Source organism: Notamacropus eugenii, chromosome 6 (assembly GCF_028372415.1).
Source record: "Notamacropus eugenii isolate mMacEug1 chromosome 6, mMacEug1.pri_v2, whole genome shotgun sequence".
NCBI lineage: Eukaryota > Metazoa > Chordata > Mammalia > Diprotodontia > Macropodidae > Notamacropus > Notamacropus eugenii.
In genome coordinates, this window is record NC_092877.1 from 387,237,347 (window position 1) to 387,252,764 (window position 15,418).

Sequence of the window (15,418 nt, forward strand, 5' to 3'; positions counted from 1 at the left end):
TTTAAAAACCATGACTTGGGGCAAGTGGGGGAGGGGGGTTGGCAAGGGTGGGGAAAGGGAAGAAGCACTTCACAGATAACAACCCTAGGAGGTAAGCACCATTATTATGCCCATTTTACAGTTGAAGAAACTGAGAAAGACAGGTGAAGGGCTGGGATACACAGCTAGGGGACGCCTTGGCTAGATTTGAACTTAGGTCTTCCAGGCTCCAGGCCCAGTGTTCTCTGCACTGAGGAAGCCCCATTGTGGACACATTTAGCAACTTGATGACTTCTAAACATTGACTTTATGTACATATGGTCAGAATGTGAAAAGGTGAGATTCAGAGGGACGGTGAAAAAACAAGGTAATTTTAGTAGGAAGTAAGGATCCTAAGGATAAGGATCCACTGTGGACCACAGTGTGCCAGAAGCAATCTCTGGTCATTCTGGTTTTCATGACTAAGCATCCGGGGCATTTGGACGGAGAATTGGCCTTTGATTCCCAAGTCTGTCTGTCAACAGGCGTTTCAGTGTGTGCAAGGCACCAATCTAGGCTCTGGGGATGAAAAGGTGCCAGGGAGATGCTGCTTTCCAAGGAGCTCGCATTCCGTTGGGGCAGATAACGCGTGTGCATATAAGGGAATTTTAAAACAGGCAAACCAAATAGAAAGTGATGTTGGACAGTCAGACTTCACAAGCTTGGTGTGAGTTTCCTTTGAATTGGGAAGGAAGCCCAGTACATTAGAGGCAGGCAAGGTACAGCAAGAAGGTCTCTCTCTCTGCCCAGGACCTCGCAGACCTCCCCCTCCCACCCCCAAAATGAGCTCCTTTGTCTTTGCCTTCCCGCACCTCCTCTCACTCAGACCCTGTCCATCACACCTGCATCGGTGGGCCATCTCCTTGACAAGACTGGTCCCTACATTTTCACCCATCCTGTCTCTGTTCTCTCTCTCCTCCCTTGCTTCCATTCATACCCATGTCTCTTAGGCAGCTGGGCTGTGTGGCAGATGAGTGATAGACTGGGAGTCAGGGAGATCTGAGCTCAAAATCTGTCTTTTAGACACTTAATAACTGTGTGACTTTTCCAGAGCCACTTAATATGTGTCTACCTCTATTTCCTCAATTGTAAAAGGAGTGATTACAGCATCTCCCTCCTATGGTTGTTAGCAGCATCAAATGAGTCCATGTTTTTAGAGTGCTCAGCATAGCGCCTGGTACATTTAGTAGGTGCTTAATAAATGCTAATTTCTTTTCTTCCTTCTCTGTCCTTAAAAAAGTCTGACTGCCTCTACCTCTCACACTTCTACATTCTAGCTCCCACCTTCCTCATTCGAAGTCATGATTGAGGGATGCTTTCTCCAGGTCTGGTGTTCCCCACCTCTTCTGTCTCCTCCCAGAGTTTCTGGGATGGATAAATCCATCCGTGTTGTGCCTCTGGCAGTTGGGAGTCCCAGGCTCTGCCCTTGACCCTCTTCTCTTCCTGTACAGTGTTCTTCTTTCTCTGCTCTCTTGCTTCAGGGTTATCACCTCCCGTGGCCCTAATTACCATGTCTAGACAGACTATTCACAGAACTGGACATCCAGCCCTGACCTCTCTCTTGGCTTCCTATCCTGCATCATCGCAAGTTGCTTCTGAGACGTCCTATAGCCATCTCAGACTCAGCATGTCCAAAACAGGATGTCTTATCCTCACTTTGCTGCTGCTGTTGGGGGGCACTGCCATCATCCATGGCCCTCAGGGTCATAGGTTTGGTGTCATTATTGGCTCTTGACTCGATTTTGCCCCCCAGCTATCTCTACAATATCTCACATGTTCGTGCCATGTTTTCTGCTCATCCAGCTACCATGTTGGGCTCTCCTTGCTTCTCACCCAGGCCCTTGCAATCGCTTTCTCATTGGTCTCCCTCAGATCATCTGCCTCCACTCAGGAGCTGGTGAGTTTTCCCAGACCTCAAGACAGATCACTTGGCTCTGGAGCCTTTTTACCTTCAGGGTCAAATAGAAATCCTTCTGTTTGGCACCTAGAGCCCTTCCTAGCTTGGTCTTTACCTGTCTTTTGCCTTTTGCTCACCTCCCAGACTCTTTGGTCCAATTAAACTGGCCTGTTTACTGTTCCATTCATATGATGCTCCATCTTCTAATGCCTTTTCAGTGGCTGACCTCCCATCCTGGAATGCTTTCTCTCTTCGTGTTTCTCTCGTGGGATCCCTCTTTCCTTCAAGATCCTATCTCTCCACCCCCAGCCTTTTCCTCTGAGATTTCCTTCCCTCTTTTATATAGTTTGTCAATGCATAGTTATTTACATTTTGATTCTCTCTTTGAACAGCCTTCTGGAGGTCCGCAGTAGTGTTTTTGCCTTTCTTTGTATCCTTTGCCCTTAGGATGGTATGCTAAGAGTGCTTAATAAATGCTTTTTGACTACCTGACTTAATGATCAGACGTGATAACCTAGAAAGGGATGCTGAGTCTAGTCTGTGATTGCCTTTAAATGCCTCAAGAGGCCTTGGTCATTTATGTTTGGGTCTTAGCCCAGAGATAAAACAGGGCGGTGCCAGAGTTCTTGGCATAGAGCAGTGATGTGGTCCAAACCAGACTTGACTAATAATGCCTTTGATAGTTACATGGATGGTGGATTGAAGAGGCACCAAGAACAGTTAGGAGGTCATTGCCCAAAGTGACAAGGGCCTGAACTTGAATGGAGAACAAGGGGAACAGAGGGCTGAAATGTTAGCAAGACAGACATCAGGGCCCAACTAAAAGGCAATTTGAGAAATAAAGATACAAAGTACATCGGTAATATTACTATATGTTTTTCCAGCTCCGTGTGGAGTTAGACAGGGAGGAATCCTTCTGTTTGGCTCAGTGGCCCCATTTCTGCTGCATTTGACACCACTAGTGTAATGAAGTGAGGAGGAGTTTGGGGTAAAGTTGAAGTTATAAACCTAGGAGATTACCTTTGACATAGACATTAAAATTGAAAAGAGGACTAGGTCTGGAAAGAAAGAAAATGAGTTGTGTTTTGGACATGTTGAGTTGGAGATACCCACTGGGCTCATGGTTATAGGATCGGTGCTCAGAGGAAGGACCAGAGAGATACATCTTGAAGTCGTCTGCAGTGTTGGAAATTGACCCATGGGAACAAATGAGATTGTGAGAGAGGGTCTTTAGAGAGTGAGAAAAAAGAAGGGGTGGGACGTGTACATGAATGACAAAGAAGTCTTGAGAAGGTGGGGCTCCACAGATGGATGGACCTGCACATTCCATATCCATGATGGGAGGTACCCCAGGCAAGTTCAAAGACTGTAAGTTAGGTATGAGAGGAAACGCTGATCAGCATTGGTGGTGGAGGTTTCCATGACAGGAATTCCCTGTAGTGATGGAAAACACCACAGGTCCAGACCGAAAAAGGAGGATGGGATGAAGGAAAACCAGATAGGAACCCTACAGCAAGTCCACCCATCAACAGGCATTGCTTTAAGCACCTACTCTGTGCTAAGTGGTGTGAAAAGAGAACAGGGCTAATGCCTTCAGGGAGCACTTAGATAGAGGTCGATGAAGATGACGAATAGATTGGGAGAGATCTAGAGAGAAATGGAAGGGTAACAGGTTATGATCTGCTAGGAAACTCCAGAGTTTTTGATTGTGGGAGTAGAACCCTGGTGGTAATGCCAGAGTCAGTGGTGGAATCGTCCTATGTGTAGAGGAGATGAAATGAAGGAGCCGAGAAATTCGAGCAGGAGTTTGGATGGAAAGAGGAGACAGTGAGGGCCTTGGGTAGCAGGCAGCAGTGTGTCGCTACTGGATCAGTTTGGGGAGGTGCTGCTGACAGGCTGGGAGCATTCATGAGGGGCAGAGACTTTCCCCTGATGACTAGATGACAAAACAGATGGACAGAGATTTGGATTAAAATGTTTCATTCTTCTTATAGAGGATTTGATGATGAGACAGTCTAGCTAGGTGACCAGACTCAGAAGAGTTGTGAATGGGCTTCTCATTTTTATCAGGGACTTGGATGACATGCAGCTGATGCCAGACCAGGAGGGAGAGTGAGGGCGGTGGAAGAGACAGCCAGGGTCCCAAATGAAATCCAGCCTTGAGTTGGATCTTACTCTTTTGTTGTCTAGTCCTTTTGGTTGTCTGTGACTATTTGTGACCCCGTGTAGAGGTTTCTTGGTATAGAAATGGAGTGGTTTGCCATTTCCTTCGCCAGCTCATTTTACAGATGAGGACACTGAGGCATACAGAAGTTTAGTGACTTGCCCAGGATCACACAGCCAATAAGTGTCTGAGGCTGGATTTGAACTCAGGTTCTTCTGACTCCAGGTTTTGCATTCTAACACCATTCTAACATGCACCACCTAGCTGCCGGAGCTGGATTCAGTGAGGTAAAATTCAGTAGATAAATGTGAAGTCTTGGCTTTGGGTACCGAGCATCAGAACACATTGTCTGTGTCTCATTGGCGCCTGGGACACAGTGTGCACTAACTGAGAGATCTGCTTTCTGACAGTAGGTGCTGATTGGAGTCCCTGTTCCTCTTATTCCTTTGGCCCCATCATTGTAGCCTGTCCTGATCTTTTTAGATCTACTGCACTAGCTTCATTAGCTCTCCCTCCAGATTCTGAAGTTTTATGAAGGGGATTTGTTCTGTGAAGTTTGGATTCAGTCACAGGAGGGGCCACATGTGGCCTCAAGGCCTCGGTCTCCCCAACCTGTGCTCCAAACCTAGTTTCCAGCCAGCCTGGAGGATCTGCATTTGGGGGTTTTGTCCTAATCCCTGATCATGAAGAAGAAGACAAAGCCAGACCCAACCAGATCCCTGGGTCCTCTGCTCCACCCCCGCACTTACTAGGTAGTAGCCTGGTAGTGATGACTTGTGCAAGGGCACACGAGAGACTTGATCAGAGGCCTTGAAATCTATCACATTCTATGGTGACGTTCTCCTGATAACTAGAGGAAAGGCAGCTATTTGGGACCCTCAGACTTCAGGGAAAGACGTGCCTTCTAGTTGGGAGCCAGGAAGAGAAAGAAGGAACCAGAGAGACAGAGAAATGATAAGATGCTGAAGATAAGTTGGTAATTGGCATGCTAACTTAAGAGGGCTGGGGGCACTTGTTCTCCTGCTTTTTCTGAAGGAGGTGGCCAACTTTGGTGGGAGATGTGGGCGAAGTGAGGAGGAACTGTGTGAGAGGTGGTGACTCAGAGATCCACACTGAACAGGGATCTCAGGTGTAAGGGGTGGGGCTCTGAAATTCAGAGTAACAGTGCATCATTGCTTACTTAAATAAAATGATTGAAACCAGTTTTCATCACTTGTCCATCCCTTGGTCATGATTCTTGTCTCTCCGATGGCATCTCTGCTTGATTTACAGGTAAACAGTGTTGATCTCAGAGCGGCCACACACGAACAAGCAGCAGCAGCTCTGAAGAACGCTGGCCAGGCCGTCACGATCGTAGCGCAGTATAGACCTGAAGGTAAAAAGCTGGGCCTTAGCCACCTGGCATTATTCCGTTTTTTCATTAAATAAGAACAGGCAAAATGGAAACCAAAAGATCGGTTTTTTTGTCCGTATGATGACTTATTTAGAGAACCCTAAAGAGACAAAAACTAGGTGGAAAAATTAGTAATGGAGCAGAGTTGTGGAACATAGTCTGTTCACAGGAGTCATCAGCATTTCCCTGTAACTCCAACAGAACTCAGTAGGAAGATGGGAAGAGCACTTCCATTCCAGATGACAACAGAATGTGTGAGATACTTAGGCCTCTCCCTACCCACATACATGTAGGAATGTCATACGTAATGTGTAATCATTACATGATAACAATGTCATACGTAATGTGTAATCATTACATGATAACAATGTCATACATAAATGCAATACAACTGTAAAAACACTTCTCAGAAATAAAGACAGACCTAAATAATAAGAGGAATATCAGTTGTACATGACTGGGTAGGACCATCACGTTAGTGTCACATCATTCCTATGACCAGAGGATTATGTGACAGGCCTAGAAAAGACAAATGGCAGTGTATCTGGAGAAGGAAGAAAAAGGTCAAGAATCTCAAGAGAATTCATGGGGGGGTGGGGGAAATAGGGGGTGTGAGATCTCAGGCTCTCCCACAACACAGTAATCATCAGGATGGTTTCTGTTGGTCAGAAATGGTGAGGTGAGTTAGTGAAACCAAAGCAAGGGGAAGACCTCAGTTACTGGAGTAAGGACTCACTGTTTGACAAAAGCAGTCTAGCAGAAACTGAGTATAAGTCACCCTCTCCTGTGGCATACTATGATAAACTGCAAATTGGTCCGTGACATGGGTATAAAAAGAGGCATCATAAGCAAATTATACGAACAGGGAAGGAATACCTTTCAGATGTGTGGTTAGAGGAGAATGGCTTTGACGAAACATGGGATAGAGAGGATCAAATGGACAGTTTTGATCTTATAAAATTTGAAAGTTGCTGGGCAAACAAACCAGTATTTAAATATTTTGGCCACACGATGAGAAGATGATGGAACTCACTGGAAAAGACCCTGATGTTGGGAAAGATTGAAGGCAAAAGACAGTGGCCAAGCAGAGGTTGAGATGGAGAGATGGTATCATGGAAACCACGGCCATGCCCTGGGAAAGATACGGGGAGGTAGTGGAAGATGGAAGGACCTGATGGGGTCACAAGGACAGCTGAATAAAGTGACAAATCTGCTTCAGTACTGGTCTGACTGAAGAAGGAGAGAGCCATGTTCTCAGAATTTCCCAGTTTAATTGTGGATTCAGCAGCTAGCAGTAAAAGCGCATTTTTGCCCAAAATGCGAGCCAGGGAGAGATGAGAAAGAGTGAGCAGAAAGTGGGATCAGAGTCAAAACTGAGTGGGACAGCCCCAGATTACCATTAAACATTTTCTGGTTAGATTTTTAACCTGGGGCTATCCTCCTGGCCCCCACCCCGAGGGATGGCATGGGGGATAGCCAGGGCAAAGGCCTGGAGGCAGGAGATGGAAGGGGCCATGTATGTAACAAGAGGACTGGTTTGCCTGGGTCCCAGGCCTCAAGAACAGAAAAGTATTCAGCAGTCATACTGTGCACCTAGTAAGTAGTTAAGAAGCAGCGTTGAAGTAATAGTTAATGTTTGAAAGGATTGTCAGTGCCAGACAGATTGATTCTGGGGCATTTTTGCCTCTTGATGGTGAGCCTGCAACTCAACCCATCTTTTATGAATTTACAAAACAGTGTGTCTTTAATTTGGCCTCATTATAGCATGAGTGGGACCTTGGTTTGAAAACCTGTTGGAGAGACGTGAGCCCTGGCCACAGGTCAGCCAGCATTGGCTCATTCCCACCACATGCCTTGGTCTGTCACCCAAGGTCCAGTCTAGGCACATTTGGAAGTGTGTCCCTGGTCAGCAGGCTCGTGACCACTGATGATGCCCTCTCAGCCAAAGTGTGGACTCATGGCTGTCTGGGCCTAGTTCATTGAGGGTAGTTTTGGAGTTTCCAAGTGCCTGGTGCTTGGCAATTGACATAGTGGATTATAGTATGTAGGCATTTTATATATAACTCTCAAGCTCTTCTCAGTTCATTTGATTTTTCCTGAGTTATTGTTAGAAAACATCTTTTTTCTTCCCTAACAACAGAATACAGTCGGTTTGAAGCAAAGATCCATGATTTGCGGGAACAGATGATGAACTGCAGTGTCAGCTCTGGGTCGGGTTCCCTTCGAACCAGCCAGAAGCGATCCCTCTACGTCAGGCAAGTGTCCAGTCACTGCTGCCACCTCAGGTGACCTGCTCTCTGCTTCGTGCCACTCACGGCCTTCCTAGCAGGACTCCAGTGCTCTTTAGTGCTAACTTCCTGGGAGGAATTGGTGGTTTCAGTAACCAAAAGTCAGTTGTGGCTTGCGATGGTGAGCAGACAGCCAGCCTGTGGTTGGTGTCCTCAGTGGAAGCATGTCAGTGATGACTGCCCACAGCTGCGTGGGGAGGGAAGGGCAGCGGCCTGGATGAGCCTGAACTTTAAAAGCTCCAGGCAGTGCAGAGCCCTGGGGCCTCTTCATTGAGACCTCAGGGGGTCCTATGTGTCAGACAAGATAAGAGTGAGATGGTGCCTGCCCTCAAGAGGTTGGCATTCAAAGGGACTCAGCACTCACTACATACCGCTATGTAGTGAACCCACCCAAGGTTGCTCGGCAGGGTGGGTGTTTAGAGTTGGAGAATCAGAATGGGCTTCGTGGGAAAGGATTTCTTGGCTAGAGAAGAAAGGTGAGCAAAGCAGCACTTGGGCAGCTGCGGAGAGAAGGCTTCCCGAAGTGGGCCAGCCACCAAGTGGAGATATCAGCAGTGCTCTTTGGCCAAGGGGACACATCTGAGCCTCTGGGATGATGAAAGAGGGGGAGGTTTATGGGTAAGATGAGGAATTGGGTTTCTGATGCCTCTGGGAGGCCCTTTGTAATGGGAGTCTGGAAAGAGACTAGGGATAGGACCCATTGGTCTGAGAATCTGCAGACGGGTGAACGTTAGACTCATAGAGAGGGAGCATGGGAGAAAGGACCCTCATAGCTGTGTGCAGGAAGAGCCAGCCGCCTGGGAGCCCGGGAGAGGAGATCAGAAGCCAAATGCAAAGGGTTGAGAGAAAGGGCACCAGCAGGGCTTCCCAGGGGAGAGCTTGAGAAGGGGGCAAGGTGCAGCAAAGGCTTTTCAGGACAGAGGTGGGGAGGCGGCTGAAATGAAAGATTAGAGAGAGCGACGTGATGCAATTGGGGGCACCACCCCAGAGAGGGCTCGCTTTTCTAGTCACCTTGCAGAGGTGTGGTAGCATTTTTAAGCTTAGAGAGGAAAAGTTAAATTCTGTTAGTGCGAAGAGTCAGGAAGACCTGAGTTCAAATCTCGCCTCATCAGCTAGTCATTGACCTTCTCCAGGCTTCAGTTTCTCCTGTCAAATGGGTTTCCAGGATCCGTAGCCTTTGTCTCCCAAGGTGGCGTTAGGCAGGTATTCTCTCTCTGAAGCCTTATTGCCACCTTTTGAGGGTAGGCACAGAGAGGAGACTGAGGCGCAAGGTGGTGAAGGGATGGAAGAAGCAGCTCCTGGACCTGCTAGCCCAGAATACCCATCTTCACAAGTGGGCACTGGGTGGGCAAGTGGCGTGGCCAGACTCCTCCTCTTTCGCTAGTGCAACTTTGTTGTTCACTTGTTCTCTTCCTTGTGAATGCGATCTTTGGAGAGGCCAGGCAGAGCCCTCGATGAGCTCCCACCCCAAGGTAAACTTTTCTCAGGCCTCCTCCCTTGGGGGCCAGCCCCTGCTGTGATGGACAAAAGCTTTCTGAGGTCCTGAAGAGGGAAGAGACTTCATTCCTCCTGCTCCTTTCAGTCCCATCATGCCTTAACAAATGCCTCTGATCCCATGGTAACCCTGTGGCCACACTAGACTCTGGTGTCCAGCCAGCTGGAGACAGGTGTAGGCTGCTGCAGGCCTCCAAGTCTGCACCTCATCTGGGCTGATGGTGCAAAAATGTCCCACTTTTTAAAGAGTAAAAGTCTGTTCTGCCTGTCTTGCTGCTCTTTGTATGCATTGGGACCTTTGAGCACAGGAAGCAGTGGAGGGAGGTTTGGGAAGAAAACCAGAACTGGCCTGCTCTGCTCCAGGTGGTCCATCGAAGGAGAAGGGAAGGCCAGGTGCTAAGGGACTCATCTAAAGCCAGTCACTGAGCTACGAGATCACCCCTGGGAAGAGAAAGCAGGGGGTCCTCAGCTGGTCCCCAGGACAGAGGCAGAGACCAGGGAACAAACAGAATCTAAGTGTTAGGAAAAGAACCTTGGAGACATGCTACTGGTTTTTCCCTTGGAATTCTACTTGGGAATTGCTGACTCAGATTCCCTGGGGGAGGGTGGAATAAATTCTCAGTGCCCCAAAGTTTTAGCAAAGGAAGAAGATCTACTTATTAATGGATCTGCATATAAATGCCTATGTGCACATAGGTCTCTGTCTGTCTATCTAGTTATCTTTCTGTCTGCCTATATGTCTGTCTTGTCTGTTATTCTGTAGCCAAGAGTGCAGATCCATTTGTGTTCTCCAGAATGAAAGATAGCATTGGTCATTACAGAATTCTTAAAAGCAGCAGTCTCTACATGGACACATGATATGGGCTGCAGAACTAGAGACCAGATGCTAGGGAAAGCAGTGTGGCCGTCTGCATGGTGGTGGCTGCCCCTGCGCAGCAGGCGCTCTCTACACCTCTGTACACCCATTCTAAAGTTCCTGCAGCAGTTCCATATTAGGAACAGCACTGATGTGACTCCCGTGTAGTAACTGCTCTTTCTGGTTGACTTGACTTGTAATTTGTCTTCTAAATCCTAGAGCCCTTTTTGACTATGACAAGACTAAAGACAGTGGCCTTCCAAGTCAAGGACTGAACTTCAAATTTGGAGATATCCTTCACGTTATCAATGCTTCTGACGATGAGTGGTGGCAAGCGCGGCAAGTGACTGCAGACGGGGAGAGTGACCAAGTTGGCGTGATTCCCAGTAAACGAAGGTAATTTTTCTTAGGGTTAGTCTTCACAGTGTCCATAATTTGAAGTCTGGTGCCATGAGCAAATAATGAGCTTTATCCCAACTTCCATTTGCCCTCTGAATTGCTGATGCCTCTTTCTGTGTAACTTGGCAGTAAGCAGTCTTGGGGAGGATTTTGGCCTTGAATGTCATAGCTTGACAGTGCCTTGAGAGTGTAGAGCCCCTCCCCTCGGATGGGACTTGGCACATGACCCTTCTTATGCTGGAGCTTCCTCTCTAGCTTGGAGCAGTTAGCCAAGGGAAGTGAAGGTCTGGCCTCCACACACATGCATGCACATGCATGCACATGAATGCACACGCATAGATGTATTCACATACCATCCTTCAGCAGTCATGGATGGTGAGGATTCCCTTCAACAAGGTAGGTTCTGAGTCAGGTTAGTCATTGGACATTTCCAGGCACCATGATAAGTGCTAGCAATACAAAAAAAGACAAAAGGCAGTCCTTGCCCCTTGAGGAGGCCACAGTATAATTGGGGAAACAAGAAGATGAATGAGAAATCATTAAAAGGGCAGATACCTGAATTCAGAGGGTTTGGGAAAGGCTTCCTGCAGATGCTGGGATATCAGTTAGGAATGGAAAAAAGCCACAGAGATGAGTGGTTGGAGCCATTCTGGGCAGGGGGAGACAGGCAGGAGGCTGGCAGTGTTGGAGCGAAGAGGACATGGTGGAGACTGAGCGAACCAGAGAAAGGGAGGAAGAGGCAAGGTTAGGAAGGACACTGAATGCCAAACAGAGCATTTTGTATTTGATCCAGGGGATGATGAGGCCACTGGAGATTATTGAATGGGGAAAGGGGGGCGCTGCTGTGATCAGACCTGTGCTTTAGAAGAATCACTTTGGTTATTGGCTGGAGTGGGGAGAGACCCGAGGCAGGCACACCCACCAGCAGCTATCACAGTAGTCCAGACGTGAAGTGATGAGTGTCTGCACTGAGGTGGTGGGCAGTGGCAGAGGAGGAAGGGATGTATTTAACAGATCTTGCAAAGGTGAGGCCAGCAGATCTTGGCAACAGATTGAATAGGGAGGGGGTGGTTGTGAGTGATGCTGACATCTAGTTTAGGAGCCTGACAAACTAGGAGAAAGGTATTGTCCTCTACAGTAATGGGGGAATGAGGCACCAAATGAGTTCAGTTTTGGATGTGTTGAGTTAAAATGTCACCTGGTTGGAGATGTAAGACTTCAGGTCAGTGGAGAGCTTGGGGCAGGATAGGTAGATTTGAGAATTGTCAGCACAGAAATTGTAATTAAATCCATGGGAGTATCTCTAGAAGAGAAGGGGGCCCAGAACAGAGCCCTGAGGGATATCCGTGGTCAGAGAGGAAGAAGGAGAGCCAGGAGAGAGGGGCGAGCCCTGAAAGCCCAGAGAGAAGAAAGGATCCAGGAGGAGAGAGTGATCAGCAGTGGCCAGCGCTGCAGAGGGTCAAGGAGGCCTCTAGATTTCATGATGAAGGCATCATTGGTGACATTGGTGGAAAGATGAGGTCAGAAGCCAGATTGTAAGGGGTTAAGAAGAAAGTGAGGAGAAGGAGAGTGGAGGCACCTAGTGTAACCTTCTCAGGGAGTTTAGTCACAGAGTGCGGGTGAGATACTAAATGATAGAAAGATTCTAGAGAGGGTTTATCAGGTTTGGGGGGACTCAGGCCTGTTAGTGGGGGATGGCAGAAGGGGAAATCCATTGGAGGGGACGGTCTGGATGGGGATAACTGTTGCAGGTAGAGTCTGTCTTGGACAGGAATGGGATTGCTTCATCCTGTGAGACAGGGGAGGAGAAAGAGGAGAGGGGGAAAGGGGGTGAATTCACAGGGAAATATGAGGCAAAAATCTCAGCTGGGAAGGTGGGGGGGTCCCTCCAACATGGCAGCAGTGTCCTCGGTGTTGTCTTCACCTTTACTGTGTGGTTAGGTCGCCTGCTTTCTGAGAGTATCCTTAGCACCACTTTTCTTGTGCATCTTTGCTTAATACCTACTGTGCGCTCCCTTTGAGTAACCCTCAGTTCTTGATGGGCTGTGGAATTCAGTAACTTAAAACCATGTAGCCTCACTAGAAGACTTGTGAGAAAGATGATGGCCTTTGTTTCCCCCAAAAACAGTGTAAAGTTTCCCAAAGGTGATACTGCTTCCAGACTCCTCTAGCTCAGCTCTGGGCCTAGCTTGTTGTCCATGCACATGTCGCAGAAAGTTATACTGATGGACCACCCACCCTAATGGGGCGTCCTTCCAACAGTTTCATCTTTGAATAGTCAAGCTGGACTCTGCTGTGTAAGAAAAGTGCCCAGAAAAGGGGTGTGCTGGAGCTTGTTGCTTCCAGAATAGCATCTACCTACAAAAGCGTTAGAAGCCTGTGGTGACCATCTTCCTTGATGGTAGCAGGCAGCTGTAGACTTGAGGATGGATTGGATCTGTGGAGTATGGGAGGCTGAAGAGTCATAAAGACACCCACCCTGCACACCTGAGTGACTGGAAGGATGGGACACAACAGGGAAGCCTGGCCTTCACCTCCAACCAAGAGGTGAGGAAGGAGGGAGGCCTGTGTGGCACCCAGCCTGCACATTCTTAGTCACCTGGGAGTTGAGACAGGTCAGAGCTGCAGTCAGAACAGATTGCTGTGTAGCAGGGAGGGTGCACCTAGCAGCATTGCACATCTCCTACTTTTCTCCAGTGGGGGGGGATATGGCCTGACATGCAAAAGGACAAGGGTAGAGGGGAGGGTGCAGTTGAACTAGCCCCACGCTGACCAGTAGCCAGCAGAGGAGAATGAGCACCGCTGTGCTCTCTGCATCCATAAAGAGCTGTGTATACATGCTCCCATCTAGTCTCACAGCAGGTTGGGGAAATGGAGATCCTCTTATTTCACCCCCAGGTACAGAAGAGGACAGGAAAGTTCAGTCACAAGCCTTGCCTTCCTGCACAGGATGCCATGCTCTGCCCTCTCTGCCGCTGCCTCTTGTGGGAGAGCTGGGGGCAGCATGGGCGGGGGGGGGTTTGCTTAAGTTGTGGCCAATCGGTGGGGAGTTGGGGAGCTCTTGGAGAGAAGTTCCCTGTGTGGAGGAGAGTGCACGAAGGCTCCATGACATGGCGGCAAAGAGTTCTTTTAAAACCCAAGTGGCTTCTTTCTGAGAAAAGGGGCAGGGCCACAGAAAGCCCTAACCCTGTGTCAGGAGGGCAGGGGGCCACAGAGCTGAGGCAGGTGTGGGTCTGAGCGTGAAGTGACTGCTCCCAGTGGGCATGCTTAGGCCTCTCCCAGGTGAGGGAGTCCAAGAAGAGTCGCATGGTGATGATTGTCAGTAGTCTGGCTGCAGGGGGGGCTGTTGGGGCTCCCCCGCATGGATCCTGAAAGGGCTGGAGAGCCAGACAGTAACTTCCTCCTTCTGGTGTCTCACACGGGCAGAAGGCACTACTGCCCTTTGGTTTGGGGAAGGAGACTGGAGACCTTTATGGAAGCATGGCCAGGCACAGATAACCAGAAAGACCCCTTAGGAGACAAAGTCATCCCCTTTGGCAGCTGGGGCAGTGACTTTCTTTGGAACCTCCGAGAATCAGTGACGAAACTCCACCAGGGAAGCAGCCAGATGCTTCTGTCAGCAATGGAAGGAATCAAGAGAAGACTGGATTCCTTGGCCAAGGATTCACTCCATACATGTTCAGTGATAGCACCTACTTAGTGGCCTCTGGGAACCCTTCCAACTCATCATTCCTGGGATTCTCATTGGGAAATGTAGTCCTTAGTGAAAAACTCGTCACCCCGGAGGCAGCTGCTTTCTTGATGAGCTGGTCCAGACTTCACTAGACTGGAGGGCCTACCAGGGTGGGTGCTGTGCTGTGTGTGTGGTTGAGATAAACGCTCACGTGTAATGTGTGGAGTTGTGACGTTATGAATTTATCTGGGAGACTTGTGCTCATTTTAAGGTGTACGCTGTATCTTTAACTGCCAAATTCTGAATGGAACATCTTTGTTTCATACCTTTTTTTTAGTATTTTATTTTTTCCCAATTACATGTAAAAACAGCTTTTAACATTCGTTTTTAAAATTTTGAATTCCAAATTCTCTCCCCACCTCTCTCACTGAGAAGGCAAGTAATTTGATATAGATTTTACAATTGTAGTCATGCAAAGCATACTTCCATATTAGACATATTGTAAAACAAAACACAGACCAAAAAAAACCCTCGAGAAAAATCAAGTTTAAAAAAGTATGCTTCCGTCTGTATTCCGACACCATCCGTTCTTTCTCTTGGGATGCACTTTACAACCTAAGTCCTTCCAAGTTGAGTTGTCTTGGATCATTGTACTGCTGAGAAGAGCTAAGTCGTTCCCAGCTGATCGTCTGAAAATATGGCTGTTACTCTGTACAGTGTTCTCCTGGTTCTGCTCATTCAATCTGCATCTGTTCGTGTAAGTCTCTCCATAGTGTTCTATCATAGTCACAGGCCACAACTTGTTCAGCCATTCCCCAGTGGATGGGTACCCTCTCACTTTTCTGTTCTTGCCACCAGAAAAGAGCTGCTCTAAATATTTCTGTATGTGTAGGGCCTTTTCCTGTTTGTTTTTGATCTCTTGGGATGCAGACCGAGTAGTGGTGTGGCAAGGTCCAAGGTTGTGTACATGGTTTTATAGCCCTTTGGGCATAGTTCCAAATTGCTCTACAGAATGGTTTAACAAGTTCACAATTCCACCAACAGTGCATTAATGTCTAATTTTCCACATCCCCTCCACCATTTGTCATTTTCCTTTCCTGCCCTACTAGAGAAACTAATGAGTGTGAGGGCTGTAGTACCTCAGAATTGTTTTATTTGCATTTCTCCAGTCAGTGATTTAGAGCATTTTTTCATGTGGCTATAGATTATAGCTTTGATTGTTTCATCTGAAAATTG

The 15,418-nt window shown here is 47.9% G+C and overlaps 1 protein-coding gene across 15 annotated transcripts in view; it reads left to right on the top strand.

The window, feature by feature from the left end:
- The window catches only part of DLG1 (discs large MAGUK scaffold protein 1), a 200,460-nt gene that overhangs the window by 161,528 nt on the left and 23,514 nt on the right, over positions 1-15,418 (top strand). For all 15 annotated transcript variants that reach the window (XM_072618953.1, XM_072618941.1, XM_072618945.1 and 12 more), the window contains 3 exons: positions 5,352-5,454; positions 7,613-7,727; positions 10,330-10,506. In XM_072618953.1, the coding sequence (XP_072475054.1) occupies positions 5,352-5,454; positions 7,613-7,727; positions 10,330-10,506 (395 nt within the window). The remainder of the gene's footprint in view (positions 1-5,351; positions 5,455-7,612; positions 7,728-10,329; positions 10,507-15,418) is intronic.